This window comes from Tachysurus fulvidraco, chromosome 6, assembly GCF_022655615.1.
Source record: "Tachysurus fulvidraco isolate hzauxx_2018 chromosome 6, HZAU_PFXX_2.0, whole genome shotgun sequence".
NCBI classification, from domain to species: Eukaryota; Metazoa; Chordata; class Actinopteri; order Siluriformes; family Bagridae; genus Tachysurus; species Tachysurus fulvidraco.
In genome coordinates this window covers 23411278-23426397 of record NC_062523.1, presented here as the reverse complement: position 1 = coordinate 23426397, position 15120 = coordinate 23411278, and the positions used below count along the sequence as shown (strand labels likewise).

General features: G+C 36.4%; 2 protein-coding genes, 2 long non-coding RNA genes, 2 other non-coding genes and 1 pseudogene across 7 annotated transcripts in view; 5 read left to right on the top strand and 2 right to left on the bottom strand.

The window, feature by feature from the left end:
• Positions 1–3390, bottom strand: part of LOC113641046 (NACHT, LRR and PYD domains-containing protein 1b allele 2-like) — a 147609-nt gene extending 144219 nt beyond the window's left edge. The window contains exons 1-3 of the mRNA XM_047815018.1: positions 3295–3390; positions 741–799; positions 391–608 (exon numbers count right to left, since the gene is read on the bottom strand). Of these exons, the coding sequence (XP_047670974.1) occupies positions 391–608; positions 741–799; positions 3295–3354 (337 nt within the window). The 5' untranslated portion in view covers positions 3355–3390. The remainder of the gene's footprint in view (positions 1–390; positions 609–740; positions 800–3294) is intronic.
• A 21-nt stretch (positions 3391–3411) lies between these two features.
• Positions 3412–15120, bottom strand: part of LOC113639776 (MORC family CW-type zinc finger protein 3-like) — a 152985-nt gene continuing 141276 nt past the window's right edge. The window contains exons 15-16 of the mRNA XM_047815009.1: positions 3917–4131; positions 3412–3693 (exon numbers count right to left, since the gene is read on the bottom strand). Coding sequence (XP_047670965.1) covers positions 4109–4131 — 23 coding nt within the window. The 3' untranslated portion in view covers positions 3412–3693; positions 3917–4108. The remainder of the gene's footprint in view (positions 3694–3916; positions 4132–15120) is intronic.
• LOC125141448 lies at positions 3938–5704 on the top strand. Of its 2 annotated transcripts, XR_007140825.1 has the most exons (4): positions 3938–3998; positions 4108–4156; positions 5183–5272; positions 5584–5704. It is a non-coding gene; the product is annotated as an uncharacterized LOC125141448 (long non-coding RNA). The 2 variants fall into 2 exon arrangements; XR_007140824.1 differs by lacking the exon at positions 5584–5704 and having other exon boundaries at positions 5183–5318.
• LOC125141447 lies at positions 6462–7878 on the top strand. The gene is made up of 2 exons (XR_007140823.1): positions 6462–7091; positions 7301–7878. It is a non-coding gene; the product is annotated as an uncharacterized LOC125141447 (long non-coding RNA).
• LOC125144427 lies at positions 12657–12775 on the top strand (annotated as a pseudogene).
• On the top strand, positions 14531–14649 carry LOC125141940. The gene has a single exon (XR_007141366.1). It is a non-coding gene; the product is annotated as a 5S ribosomal RNA (ribosomal RNA).
• LOC125142674 lies at positions 14822–14940 on the top strand. Its single transcript, XR_007142114.1, has one exon. It is a non-coding gene; the product is annotated as a 5S ribosomal RNA (ribosomal RNA).

The following is a 15120-nucleotide window of genomic DNA, read 5'->3' as shown; positions in this document are numbered from 1 at the left end:
ATCTGGCCCAAAACAAAAAAGAGCTGCCATGGCACAAGTCACAGAAAGTTTTACAGTGGTAACTGAATAACCGTGTCAACACCCTGCTGTGTATGGAGCTGCGTAGATGCAGACCTGTCAGAGTGCCCATGCTAATCCCTGTCTACTGTCAAAAGCACCTGCAAAGAACACAATAACACCAGAACTGGGCCTTGAATCAATGGAGGGATCAATGGATCAAACTTTTACATTGCATGGATGACTGAGTATGGGAAAACTGTTTACCTGGGTAAATGAACACAATTTAATGGGAATGGTATTTTGTATTAATTATTTATGTAAAATGTGATTTGTATTTCTCTTTTATTAGGTTGATTATAATCATAACATTATAACCTTAAATTAACTTACCAGTAGGTATCTCACAGTGTGGAAGGTGCAGATAACGAATTGAATCGTCAGAGCAGTTAATGTTATACAGGGGCCCTGCAGGCATGAACTGGCTCATGCCATGCAACTGACTTTTGTCCCAGGACACTACTGTGTACAGCACTTCTCCACTCCCTTTCATCTCAATAGAAATGTTGGTCATTTTACAGAGAAACACACCAGCATGAGAGCACAGAAACCTGCATAGGAAAAGACATTGCATGACTATTTTTATTTTGTAATGGTAACCAAAAAAAAAAAAAAATGCAAGAGTAATGTAAAAAATAATTTAATTATTTTGAAGAACAGAATAAAATATGCCCATGTTGTACCTGTATGCACTACTGTCAGTACAGTGTTGAACTAATTCAGGATCTGTGGCTGCTGAGTGCTGTTGAAAAGAGAAAAAGCACACTGTAGCATCTACTTACAAGTTTATTTCATAAACACACAGCTTTAAATTTAGTCTCTGGAGCCAATGGGCTGAAATACATAAGGACTTAATATAGTACAGTTGAGGCCAAGAGATTACATACACCTGTTTTTTCATAACTCCACATACAGTGGTGCGAAAAGTGTTGGCTCCTTCCTGATTTAATTTTTTTACGTATGTCACACTTTAATGTTTCAGATCATCAAACAAATTTAAATATAACTCAAATATAACCCTTAGCAGCAAGCACTGCAATCAAGCATTTGCGATAACTTGCAATAAGTCTGTTACAGTGCTGTAGAGAAATTATGGTCTACTCATCTTTGCAGAATTGTTGTAATTCAGCCACATTGGAGGCGTACACATAATACATCCTATAGTATCATGCACTAGTACATCAGACCTGCACATTTTTATGAACAGCAGATATGTTAATCCCTTTCCACTGCTTCTCTCTTTGTACCCATCCCGAGGCATCCAGACACTGTACCAGCTCCCAACGTCCTCTGTGGGACGAAGCCTTTGGACGTCCACTAAGCCGAGGCCGACTCTAAGAATCCTGAGACATCACCAGTTAGACTCTGTGATACTAAGGAGATCCAAAGTCCATGATCCATACACCAATACAACATTTAACTGACTGTATATTACAATCACACCCCCAGTGTCACCCATATGAGGATGGGTCCCCCTTGAGTCCGGTTCCTCTCAAGGTTTCTTCCTTTACCAGTTTAAGGGAGTTTTTCCTTGCCACTGCTGCCTGAGTCACCTCAGACTTGCTCATAGGGGAATAAATACATACACATTGTGAACTATATATATCTAATAATAATCTAGAATTTTTATTCTGTTAATTCTTATTTATTTTATTATTCATTATTTCCTTTATCATTATGTTTACCATCTGCTCTATGTTTGTTCTGTAAAGCTGCTTTGAGACAATGTCTATTGTAAAAAGCGCTATACAAATAAACTTGAATTGAATTGAAAAGAATTTTTAAGCATGAACCGCTTTTTAAAGGTCATGCCACAGCATCTCAATAGGATTCAGTTCAGGAATTTGACAAGGTCACTCCAAAGTCTTCATTTTGTTTTTCTTCAGCCATTCAGAGGAGGACTTGCTGGTGTGTTTTGGATCATTGTCCTGCTGGCCGCACATTGTCCTTCACAATTTTTTTGTAGGCAGCAGAATTCATGGTTCCATTTATCACAGCAAGTTTTCCAGGTCCTGAAGCCGCAAAACACCCCCAGACCATCACACTACCACCTCCACCATATTTTACTGTTGGTATGATGTTTTTATGAAATGCAGTGTTACTTTTATGCCAGATGTGGGACACACACCTTTCAAAAAGTTAAACTTTTGTCTCGTCAGTCCACAGAGTATTTTCCCAAAAGTCTTGGGGATCATCAATATGCTTTCTGGCAAAACTAAGACAAGCCTGTACTGTATGTTCTTTTTGCTCAGCAGCAGTTTTCGTCTTTCGTCTCTGCCAAGAGTGGAGTCATGAACACTGACCTTAACTGAGGCAAGTAAGGCCTGCAGTTATTTGGATGTTGTTGTGGGGTCTTTTGTGACATCTTGGATGAGTCGTCGCTGCCGACCACTCCTGGGAAGATTGACCAGTGATCCATGTTTTCAACATTTGTGGATAATGGCTCTCACTGTGGTTTGCTGGAGTTCCACAGCTTTAGGAATGGCTTTGTAACCTTTTCCAGACTGATAGATTTTAATTACTTTCTTTCTCATTTGTTACTGAATTTCTTTGGATCTCGGCATGATATGTAGCATTTTAGGATATTTTGGTCTACTTCACTTCGTCAGTCAGGTCTTATTTAGGTGATTTCTTGATTGTGAACAGGTGTGGCAGTAATCAGGCCTGGGTGTGGCTAGAGAAATTGAACTCAGGTGTGATAAACCACAGTTAAGTTATGTTTTAACAGTTATGTTTAAATACTTTTTCCACACAGGGCCATGTGGTTTTTGACTTTGTTTTCCCTTGATAATAAAAACCTTCATTTAAAAACGGCATGTTGTGTTTACTTATCTTTGACTAATATTTAAATTTCTTTGATGATCTGAAACAAAGTGTGACAAATGTGCAAATAAATTAAAAAAATCAGGCCAACATTTTTCACAACACTTTAATAATCCAATATTAATGTAATAATCCACATATAATAAAGGCTAATAGGCAGATTTATTTTAGGTTTTATTTACTATATGAAATTGTTTTGCCTATTAACTGCTTGATTCAAACACTTCACCTCAGCAACTTTGACTATTGATATAATACATGTGTTTTACTATTTGAGTTGAATTACTGAAACAAATGAACTTTTCCACGACATTCTAATTTATTGAGATGCACCTGTATACTGTATATATATATATATATATATATATATATATATATATATATATATATATATATATATATATATATATATACATGTTTGGTGTGACAGTGCTGTGTAGATTTCGAACAACTGTCTGCTCCTTCACATTCCATAAAAGCCACATGCAAAGAAAAACAAATTACAAATATAATTAATCCTGAACTTTGGATACTCTGTGTGGAGTTTTACACAGAGCCTAGTGTGTTACAATATTTGAAAGAAAACTACACAAACAGCTTTTGTATTAATATGTTTTTAAATATTCAAGTCAGTATAATAAATTGACAAATAAGCACTTGTGCTTTAAATAAATGTACCAACCAAATAATACATCTGTAGAGGACATCTCATCTATATCCTGAGTAAGAATCTGATCAATAACCTTCTCAAGGTCTGGAGCAGGAACAAAAGTGGCCAAGATACGTGTCATTCTTTTTCTGAGTTCTCTAAACCTGAGGATGAAGAAAAGAAACTCTATTTGAGACACTTTATTTGAGGTATTGTGTTACAGTGCAGGTCACCTGCCAGATAGTCGGCAGTATGTTATCTATAGTATGCTACAGTATTACAATGTAAAATATTAAGATGATCAAGGCTGAAATTTGTGACAAACTGGATTTTAAACCCAGAGCTCTTACTGTGACTGCATATTATTATCTCGGTCTCCTCTCTGACCTTTCTGATCTGTCCTGTGTCTCAGTCTTCCTTATCCACTGGGAATCCTTTCCTCTTCCTGGGTTGGAGGCTTCTCTCAAAGGTGCTACACAATCATCTGTTGTAACCTCCACCTTTTCATGTTTTATCTTGCTTTCTTCTAAACATTTCTGCAGGCTCTCACAGCTGTTTGTCCACTTCTCATATTCTAGACTATCCATCTTTGTGTCCACTTCCTTTGTACAAGCAGGAAAAGACAAGGTAAGAATTACAGTAATAGGACATAAAATATAGTTGATGTACTATTACAATTGCATTTTATATTTAGACATATTTAGTTCAATTAAGGTGTATCCAGCCAATTTAGACACTCGCCTCTGTCTTCAGCAATTTTATTAGCTCCCGTAGCTTATCTTCGAGCTGCTTCATTGCCTTCATGACCTGCAGGTACTGCCCTTTGCTAATCTGCTGGTCCCCAGAGCTGGATTTTCTAAATTGAATGCTCTTTTCGTCACTCGTGCTCACGAAAATCACATCATCCAGTGCTGTTTTAAGGTTTTTGCAGTCAGCAGTATTAGAATCACTAGCAGGACTGATCATGGAAAGAGAATCTGGTATGTTTTTGTCAAAACATTTTATTCTACGTTTCTTCCCAGATTTCTCTTGATTTATGTCCAAGGCTTTGTTTTTCCTGAAATAAATTTCAATTAAAATCATCCAGGTACTCATAATGCAATGCTATTTTGAAGGAACATGAGACAGAAGGAGTGACTGCAGTACCTTTTAGGAGTAGTAGAGAGAGATGTGTCCAGAATGACAGCTGAAGTACCAGAAGGTCTGGGTGTCACTGGGCTCTTGAGATATTTGTGGAAAACAAAAAACAAAAAAATAAACCACACTTGTGAATGAAAGATGAAGACAGATACTATGAATATATGAATTTATGATTAATCAAGTGATTCTGTAATTACCTGAACACATTATATCTATTTATGTTAATGCATTATCTTTCCCATACTATATTCTAAATGCACACATTGCAAGTTCTCTTAAATGTTGTTAAATTCTGTTAAATATTATTATTATTATTATTATTATTATTATTATTATTATTATTATTATTATTATTATTATTATTATTATTATTTCATTTTTCTATAATAATTTTTTGAATTTATTATTATTTTTGAAGATAGAAAACAGCAGTCATAATACATAAAACAGCTCTTAGACTTTCTGCATTGCACAGATTGTTGATATATGAAATGTTTGCCTTTTTTATTTCAGAATGCTATGTGCAACATCCTGTTTATTCAGTCAATCAACTGAACAGTGAAACCTGCCTAAGTAAAAGAAAATAATTCTGGAGCTCATCATGTAATAACAATTTGATTACTTTTGGCTTTAAAAAAATTTAGATGGCAAATACACAAAGTGATGTCATTTCCTTTAACTTTCAACTGAATTGAATTTACATACCCTTAAATAAAACCTGGAAGTTTACAGTTTGTTATTATTTTCATTACATAAATCCACCTCCAATTGCTGTTGTAGACAGCTAAAAAAAAAACAATAACTTTGTCAATGTTCAAATATTTATGGACCTGACTGTATAACCTCAAAAGAAATGTATGATATTAGACTTATCTATGTATATGACAGGAACTATTCCTCACTGTTTTTTGTAGATTTTCCAGCAATTAGGTTGTTCATCATTAGACTCATCAAGCTCTTCTTCATCTGTACAACTCCTGATGGAATCACGTTATCATTTACATGAGAACACACACAAATACACATAAACAGAAATAGAAAGAGATACACAAAGGCACCTGAATTGAAGGTCAGCGTTCATGTGGCAGAACCACTTTTCAGGCAGTTTTTTACCATCAACACCATCTGGAAGTTTTCGCCACTTCAAACAATCATTACACTGAACCCAGTTTTGTTCAGGAGTTGATCTGTAAGTCCAAACAATCATGTGTTAATTTCTTGTAAATATGCTCCTATGTTAATCAGTGTGGCCTTACATACAGAATCTGTGTGAGAGCAAATGCAATGTTGCTTCTGTTGTAATGGACACAAGCCAGAAACTTGTAATATCTGATAAAGGCCCAATGCAATAGTACTGAACATTTTTGTAATTGTTGGAGAGGGAGGGGGGTGGGGGAGAGAGAGAGAGAGAGAAGGGGGCATTTTACAACTTACACAGTATCCTCAAAAGGTTCTTCGCTGCATGTCTTATGTCTATAGTGAAGTTCCTTCCAATATTGCTCAAGCTTCATACCTACAATTATCATGGTTTTCCTGCACAGACACAAAATCAAAAGAAATTAAAAATTAAAACACCTAAAAATCCAGTGGTTAAGATACTTGCGATAATACTCATGCTGTATACTGTACAACGATTTGTATATAAATAAAAACTCTTGGCTCATCTGGACATGTTACTCAAACACACCTGTATTCTTCATTATTATCAAAGTCCTGCTTGTTGTGAATTGGTGTGAGATGGTTACATTCTAACACCCCGATAACTCCTTCTCCTGTGCCGTTAGCCTGGTAACAGAATAAATATTATAACACATATATAACACAATGAAAATATCATGAAAAATAGGATTTTGACTACCAAGTGATCCAATGAAGAACATCTGGTAAACTGCTGATAGGGTCAGGGAGCCCAAAGCTCACTGATGTGCATGGGAGCAAAGGCTATGATTTTCAATCATGTGGATGAACAGGAGTATGTGTTTCAGTTTGCTGGGAAACATTGGGTCCTGGCTTTCATGTAGATGTTACTTAGACACATACCACCTATCAAATAGTAACAGTAGGTATGCATTCAGGACTCATTGGGAAATGCATTAGCATTTAAACATAGCATTAAACATGGTCCATAGCACACATTTCTCTATGGGGACTTAGAAATAGTGCAGAATTTGAATTTAATAAATTCAGACTCAGAGTTCAGACCCTACCGTACTGTAGTTCTTTGCATCGTTCTATGTATTCCCTATCTGACTGTTATGAGAGCCATGAGGGCTCCCTCTGCTGGCCTGCAGAGGATTTGCTGCACTTTAGCATCAGGACTCTGTTTCCCACAATTCATTGCACCACCAACTCAGCACACCTGTTTCCTGTTTGCAATCACCTGGTCTATTTAAACTCACTCAGAACTCTTGGATGTCGCAAAGTATTGTTATTATTGTCTGCATTCTGAGCGTATTATCGGTTCCGTCTATTGCCTTGTTTTGACCTTGCTTCTTTTTTGTGTTTATGAATGTTTGCTACCTGCCCTGACCTACGCCTGGATTATGGACTACTATTTTTGGATTTCCTTTGATGTTGTTGTTTGCCTGATGTGTGACCCTTGCCTGTTTTGGATATTGCCTAATAAACCAGCTTTTGGATCTACAGTAACCTGTTCACGTGCATGACACTATCATTGTTTATCTGTATATTTCTGATTTGTTGTTCTGTGATTGTATGCAAAAGCAATATAAAATAGTAAGTGTTAAAACCTTATGATACTAAAAGAAACTTTATGATTAAAACGTCGACCTGTATGATTCTCACCTTGCGCTGGCAGGCGACACGCTCATAGGCTTTGATGAGGCGGTTTTTGTTGTACATCATCAATCCGTAGTGATCTTTGCTCTTCGTGTTGTAGCCAAATGTGATTGTTATTCCCTTTTTCTGAGACAAAGACTTAAGGACCATGGCATTAAAAATATTTGAACATTTAATAAGTAGCTCTTACTAGTGTATCATTAGCTGTTTTTTTACATTCTGGTGCTCTATTTGTAAAAAGGATACAAGACCAGCAGGTTTGTATTTGTCTGTGAAGACATTTACTAGACTCTTTGTGACAAACTGACTTTCCACTTTCTGGCCTTGGATAACAATCTGCATTCTTGGCTTCAGGTATAGAATACTACAGTATGCCTGAAGTAAGAGAGAAATAAACAGCTTTGACTATACATTGATCAGTAGTTGAACTTAATTTTGAGACTGTACCTGCAGATTTGAATAGGAGCTGTTGCAAAAATTCAATTCAGTTCAGAAATTAGCACATTTTCAATCACCTGCATATCAACTCTCTCACGTCGTTTTCTTGTTAAATTCTCACCCGCAGTGAATATTCACTCTTAGGCACTGAAATGCCACTCCCTTCTTGCCACCTGGTTTGTGCCCTAGTGCTCTCGTACACCTCAACAGGGATCCGCATGTCATAGGGATCCTTCTTGAAATCAAATTCTAACTCTCCTGAAGATCCTCTGCAGCAGCATAATGAGAGGAGGAAACAAATTGTGGATTTATGGTAATAATATATTATTTATGGTATACTTACAACCCAGAAATTTGTTCTTTCCCTCTGGTGTTTTGCAAAATGAGGTTATCTTGTCTAAAATATGTTTCAAGTGACACGTCACATTTATATCATTAACTATACTGGTATTGCTCTATATAAATAGTATAACAATATTACACATTCCTTCTAAAGTAAAATGCAATTCCAGTATTCAGTCACAACTGTGAGCTTGAAACAGACCTTTCATATAAAACTAAAGTAAATCAGTAACGCTATGCATGTTCACCTGTGTAGGTTCCAGATGATGATGCGTGTTCCACTTGAATTGGGGCATAGGTTTTCAATGACAGTAAACTCGGACAGCAGTTCTTTCTCAGTGTTAAAGAATGTCTTTATATCATGAAGACTCTCTGCATGCTCTGGTGCAGCACTAAGTGAGCAGTGTGGTTAAGGATCAAAAAACAAAGATGTACCTCATATATTGTATTTCGTATAACTTCATATATATATGTTATACCACATACATGTAATAATTTATAGTAGTTACAGCATAATATGTTTTTAATACAAAACTGAAAAACAGTGTGACAGTTTAAGGTTATTTTTTTAATCACCCTCTCTTGCAGTAAAGACTCCTGTAATATACAGTATATTTCATGTATTCCTGTCCTTCATTCCTCCAGCCATCTATCTCTCTGTTTTCGTTAAAGGATATCACTCTGTCTTGTCTTGGTAAACATGACAATAGGCACCATGACAGTCGTTACTCCTGTCTTCTTGAGGTATGTTTGTGACAGAAGACCCACACACATGATGTTGGCTTTCTTTGAGAACACGATGGCATCCTTCCCCAAGCGCATGGAGCCTGACTTAAAGCCGTTCCCATAAAGACTGATTGGAACATGGCCTCTGACCGCTTGCTTATCACTGTAGCCAAAACTGATATTATATATATATATATATATATATATATATATATATATATATATATATAATCAGAGAGAGAGAGAGTGATTTTGTCATTGTGATAAATAAACTGGGTGAATTGTGAAGTGTTTTGTGTGTGCAGTAAACCTATATTACTGATTTGTCTAAATATTTTCAGAAGGATAATTCATGCACAGACCTGAGCATTTTGTGCATCTTATCATAGTCAATTCTGTTTCCATTGTCCATGAAGATGAGGCAGTCCTGGCCTTTGACTGCTGTTTTAGTGATCCACAATTGTTTTGCATTGACATCTGGGTCATAAGCATTGTCTGTCAATAGGGAAATAGAGCCAAAGAAAAATGTTAAACTAAATGTAAAAGAGTTTTTCTTCTTAAGCTATGTTTTATGTATAACTTATTTCCAGTAAATAATCTTGAAAACAAAGAGTGTTTAAACACTTTTTATTAAAGATATTAAACAAAGTATACAAAGAAGAAAATGAGAGATCACAAAAAGAGAGAAAACAAATCAACCATTAAAAATAGATACACTGATCAGTCTGAACAGCATAATATATTTAGCGATACAATTTGCCAAACCTCTTGGCCACTGATTAAGTGCTTATTATGTGTTGTTTGTATGTTTGGTGGGTTTTTTTTTGCGTTCATTATGAGTATTGTACAAACCATATAAGGACGGACACACACACAGACACACACACACATACACTCACACATCTATTAAGATCTAGTTGTTTTTTTAAAGAATGGAAGAAAGACATTTGGCTCACCAATAAGTTGTGCAACAGCACTGAATGGCCACTTATGACTAGTGGAGTTTGTATGCAGGAACTGTGGATTAATCTTTATGAGGAAAACAAATGTTATAAATAAGAATACATACAACATATATAAATAATGATTGCATATGCAGTTCTGGCCACATGTCAAGTCACAAGTTTAGATTAATATGCTCATTCTAATATGTTATTTTATAGCTCATTTTAAAAGGTCTAGTAAAGGAAACACTCGGCCTCAGCAAAAACGAATTTCCTGAAAAACTAGTTTCAGTTAGTTGGAATGGAAGTATTGATACTTTCCCATTTCTCACAAGTTGTGTGTTTTTGTCTTAACTTCAAGAAAAAGAAAAAAGAGATGGTTAATTGGTGCTATAACGTTTAGTAAAACCTCTTGCAATGTCACATTAAGCATTTATTAAGCTTCTCTTCTTCATCAAATTCATCTTGTGCCTTGACCCAGTTATGAAAAAATGCCATGTTCACCATGAATGAAATGCAAACAAAAATATTGTGTATGAGTCCATTAATTGTCCTAAGTGTGAAAAGATGGATATCAAAATCATATAGTCGCTGGTGGAAAAGGGGCCAATTACAAAGACACAGAACTTATAGAATTTTTAAAATATAGAGAACAGTGAGCAGTTTAACTTTCTTAGGACAGGGACTATGACTAATCTTATGAAGCTATCACATATATATCATTGATCATCCAAATATGAAAGTGTTATAAACATTATATATAACAAAATGCAATTTTTATGATTTTATTTATTTATTTATTTATTGACATTTTGCAGATTCTGCAAAGCACTTGTAAATATATGACCACGATGTTATTTTTAAAACATACACACACACACACACACACACACACACCTATATATATATATATATATATATATATATATATATATATATATATATATATATATATATATATATATATATATATATATATATATATATATATATATAGAAGCGACATTGATTTTTTTAAGGTGGACCAGAAAATTCTAGGATGGAAATGACGGACCTGCCAGTGTAGTTTCTGAGAAGCGTGTCTCAGTTTTGTTTCATCGGAAAGGAAACAGCTCTCTGGTAGTGTTATTTAAATGAGCCAGATTGTTTACGACCTCAAAGCATGTTGATTAACCACAACTGAGTAAACAGCATGCTGCGAGGAAAAAAGTCTCACTAAAAGTCAGAAAACAGGACATTTTTTATTTGTTTGTGTGTTCGTGTGTGTGTGTGTGTGTGTGTGTGTGCGTGCGTGCGTGGGATGTGGTAGCTCAGTGGATAAGGTGTTGGGCTACTGATCGGAAGGTCATGGGTTCGAACCCCAGGTCCACTAAGCTGCCACTGCTGGGCCCCTGAGCAAGGCCCTTAACCCTCAGTTGCTCAGTTGTAAGTCACTCTGGATAAGGGTGTCTGCTAAATGCCGTAAATGTAAATGTAAATGTACACATACAGTACATTGTGGTTAATCATAACGTGCTTTGTCATAAACAATCTGGCTCATTTAAATAACACTACCAGAGAGCTGTTTCATTTCCGATGAAACAAAACTTACACACTGACACGTCCGTCAGTTTCAGACTAGAATTTTTTGGTCCACCTTAAAAAATCAATGTCGCTTCATCAGAAGTGATGGGAGGTTCGGTTCTTTTCCGCGAACAGGTCCTTTCGGACAGTTCGATTTAATGAACCAGTTCAAAAATCCAGTTCACCAGTTCTTTTACGTCCTGACGTAATGACGCAAATTCCATCATCCCGCTGCCGGCAGATATTAATACAATCAATTTAACACATTCGAAAAGTTCTTTGTAATCATAACTTTAGTTGAATACGTCTCTTACATTTAATTTTTGCAACTAAAACACTCAGTACAGGCATTGATGTGCAAACGTGGATGTTTTACGTGTCTTAAAGATATAAAGTTAAACTAATCTTCATCAACTTACAAAAAGCGGCATATAAAAATACAGGCTAACCTGCAAAATAGTCAATAGTAAAATTAACTGACATATATTGAGTGAAATTGATTTTTTTTTTAATAAAAATGTTTAATAGCCTATGACTAGTTACTATGGATATCCCAATATGTATAATAATGAAGGTTCACGCATGCGCAGCATCAACAGTATGTCGGACGCGTCCGAAACAGTTCGTTCAGTGTACTGATGATACGCTGTACCAGTTCATTGGTTCTCGGACGCGTCCGAAACAAGCAGTTCTCAGTTCTGTACTGATGATTCACTGTATCGGTTCAGTAATTCACGCATGCGCAGTATCAACAGCTCGAGCTCACAGTTCTCTCAGCACAACATTTCTCAGTTCAGTGTACAGGAGTTACATATACTCCGGGATATTAGTTTATTTAGAGTCGGACCGACTGTCAGGCATGACCGGAAGTGAGTAACTTTAGTAACTTGTGGATCAGCGCTGACTCAAGACGCGAACTGTTTAGAACAAATCAGTCCAATTTGGTGAACCGGTTCATCTAGTTCACTAAAAAGATCTGGTTCAAAAGAACGATTCGTTCATGAACTGTCCATCACTAATCAGAAATGGAAAAGAAACTTACTCAGTAGCAGATACGGTTGGAGCTTTTGTACACCAGTTATGGGGATTTTGCACTTTTTATTATGCTTATTTAAACATTCATTCATTTTTTTCTACCGCTTATCCGAAATGGGTTCCATTCCAACTTTCCTCTAGCTTACGGCCATTCCACTCTGAGAATGCCTGATCTCGTCTGATCTCGGAAGCTAAGTAGAATCAGGCCTGGTTAGTACTTGGATAGGCGACTGCCTGGGAATATCAGGTACTGTAAGCTTTTGACATAGGCATTCATTTACTTTACTATTTGAATTCTCTAACAACAACATCTTAATATTCATACCCTGTAGCTAATGTTTTGATAGAAAACAATAAGGTGTTGTTTTCTATCAAAACATTAGCTACAGGGTCTGCTTAGCTTCCGAGATCAGACGAGATCAGGCATTCTTAGAGTGGAATGGCCGTAAGTTAGAGAAAAGTTGGAATGGAACCCAATTATAAATTGTTTTTTTTTTTTCTTCTTTCTCTTTTTTGTTGTTGTTTTCTATCAAAACATTTGCTACAGGGTATGAATATTAAGATGTTGTTGTTAGAGAATTCAAATAGTAAATGAATGCCTATGTCAAAAGTTTACAGCACCTGGTATTCCCAGGCAGTCACCTATCCAATTACTGTTTTTTTTTTCTATTTATTTATTTATTTTTTATTTTTTTAAATTCTTGTTTTCTATCAAAACATTAGCTACAGGGTATGAATATTAAGATGTTGTTAGATAATTCAAACTGTAAAGTAAATGAATGCCTATGTCAAAAGTTTACAGCACCTGGTGTTCCCAGGCAGTCGCCTATCCAAGTACTAACCAGGCCCGACTCTGCTTAGCCTCCGAGATCAGACATTCTTTTTTTTTCAATCAATAGAATAGAAGAAATTTCAATCAATAGAATACGATAAATAATACAATAAAAATGTAAGTTTTCCTTATACAATCACATTTACATCAAATTTTAAAAATGTCAAACATCATATATCATACATTTACAAAAACATTAGTTCACACCTCTCCTTCACTCCCCGGCAGCTTCCACGTTAAATCTTTTAAAACACAACAAACATGTGAAGTAAAGACATTATAAAAAGCATCCAACTTATTTTAGAATTTAAAATACACATACAGTCTCTCCATATACACTTCTGTTTTGCTCCAAAACCTAGTCCAAACATCCAACACAAATTTTTCCTTTTTGGCCACAATTCAGTCAGGACCACTTGAGTCAAAATAAAGACAATTCTTTGAAAAATTTAAATTTTTTATTTGCAAGCTTATGAAATTTACATTTGGCGGTATGGCTCTGTTCTGAATTCCCCTTCCTTTTCATGAGCTCAATGAAAGCTAGTCAGGGAACAGCAGCAGCTTTGTGGGGGGACAATCTCCCATTAAGTGGGAAAGCAGCCAGACAAAATCCCCCCCAAAACAGACCATACCAGGCAATCCTCCCTGGCTCTTCATGCTAACTGAAGCAGAGGATTAAAACGAGCTTTTGACTAGCAAAACTTATTAGTATAATACCAACAGAGCAGAGGACATGTTATCAGGCACGGAAAGCAGTTCCTTTACCATTTACTAGCAACCACTGACCATTAGCATTTTTTTAAAAAAAAACAAACGAAAAAAAACAAAACAACGGAAGGCTCAGTGCCTGTATACGATTCAAGGCTGCAGAAGACTCCAGATCATCATGAACATCATGCCATCCCAATTTCCCAAGGAGCAACCAGAACCTTTAACGTTCCACTCCTGGTTCAGCTACCTTAGGGACAGCAGCAGAGGAGGAGAGCTAGCAGCAGCAGAAAAGGAGAGCTAGCAGCAACAGAGGAGGAGAGCTAGCGTAGCAGCAGCAGAGCTAGCTCAATCACAAACAGAACACGAGAACCAAGTGCCTCCTCCCTGAATATCCCGAGTAGCCATCTCTAGCTCTAGAATCCATCCAACAACCCGAGTAAGGAGACTTCAAATAAGGAGAACTTTCCTCTAGCTTACGGCCATTCCACTCTGAGAATGCCTGATCTCGTCTGATCTCGGAAGCTAATCAGAGTTGGGCCTGGTTAGTACTTGGATAGGCGACTGCCTGGGAATACCAGGTGCTGTAAGCTTTTGACATAGGCATTCATTTACTTTACTATTTGAATTCTCTAACAACAACATCTTAATATTCATACCCTGTGGGTAATGTGTTGATAGAAAACAATCAATCAATCAATAAATAAATAAATAAAAAGAAAAAACAAACAATTTTTAAATGGGTTCCATTTCAACTTTCCTCTAGCTTACGGCCATTCCACTTTGAGAATGCCCGATCTCGTCTGATCTCGGAAGCTAATCAGAGTCGGGCCTGGTTAGTACTTAGATAGGCGACTGTCTGGGAATACCAGGTGCTGTAAGCTTTTGACATAGGCATTCATTTACTTTACTATTTGAATTCTCCTTATTTCAAATGCAACGCAACACAACATAGCCTAGCGAGGCACAGCACAATATACTGTACCATAACACAGCCCAGCGGAGCATAGCACAACGTGCAGTATCACAACACAGCCTATCGAGGCACAGCATAACGCATCACA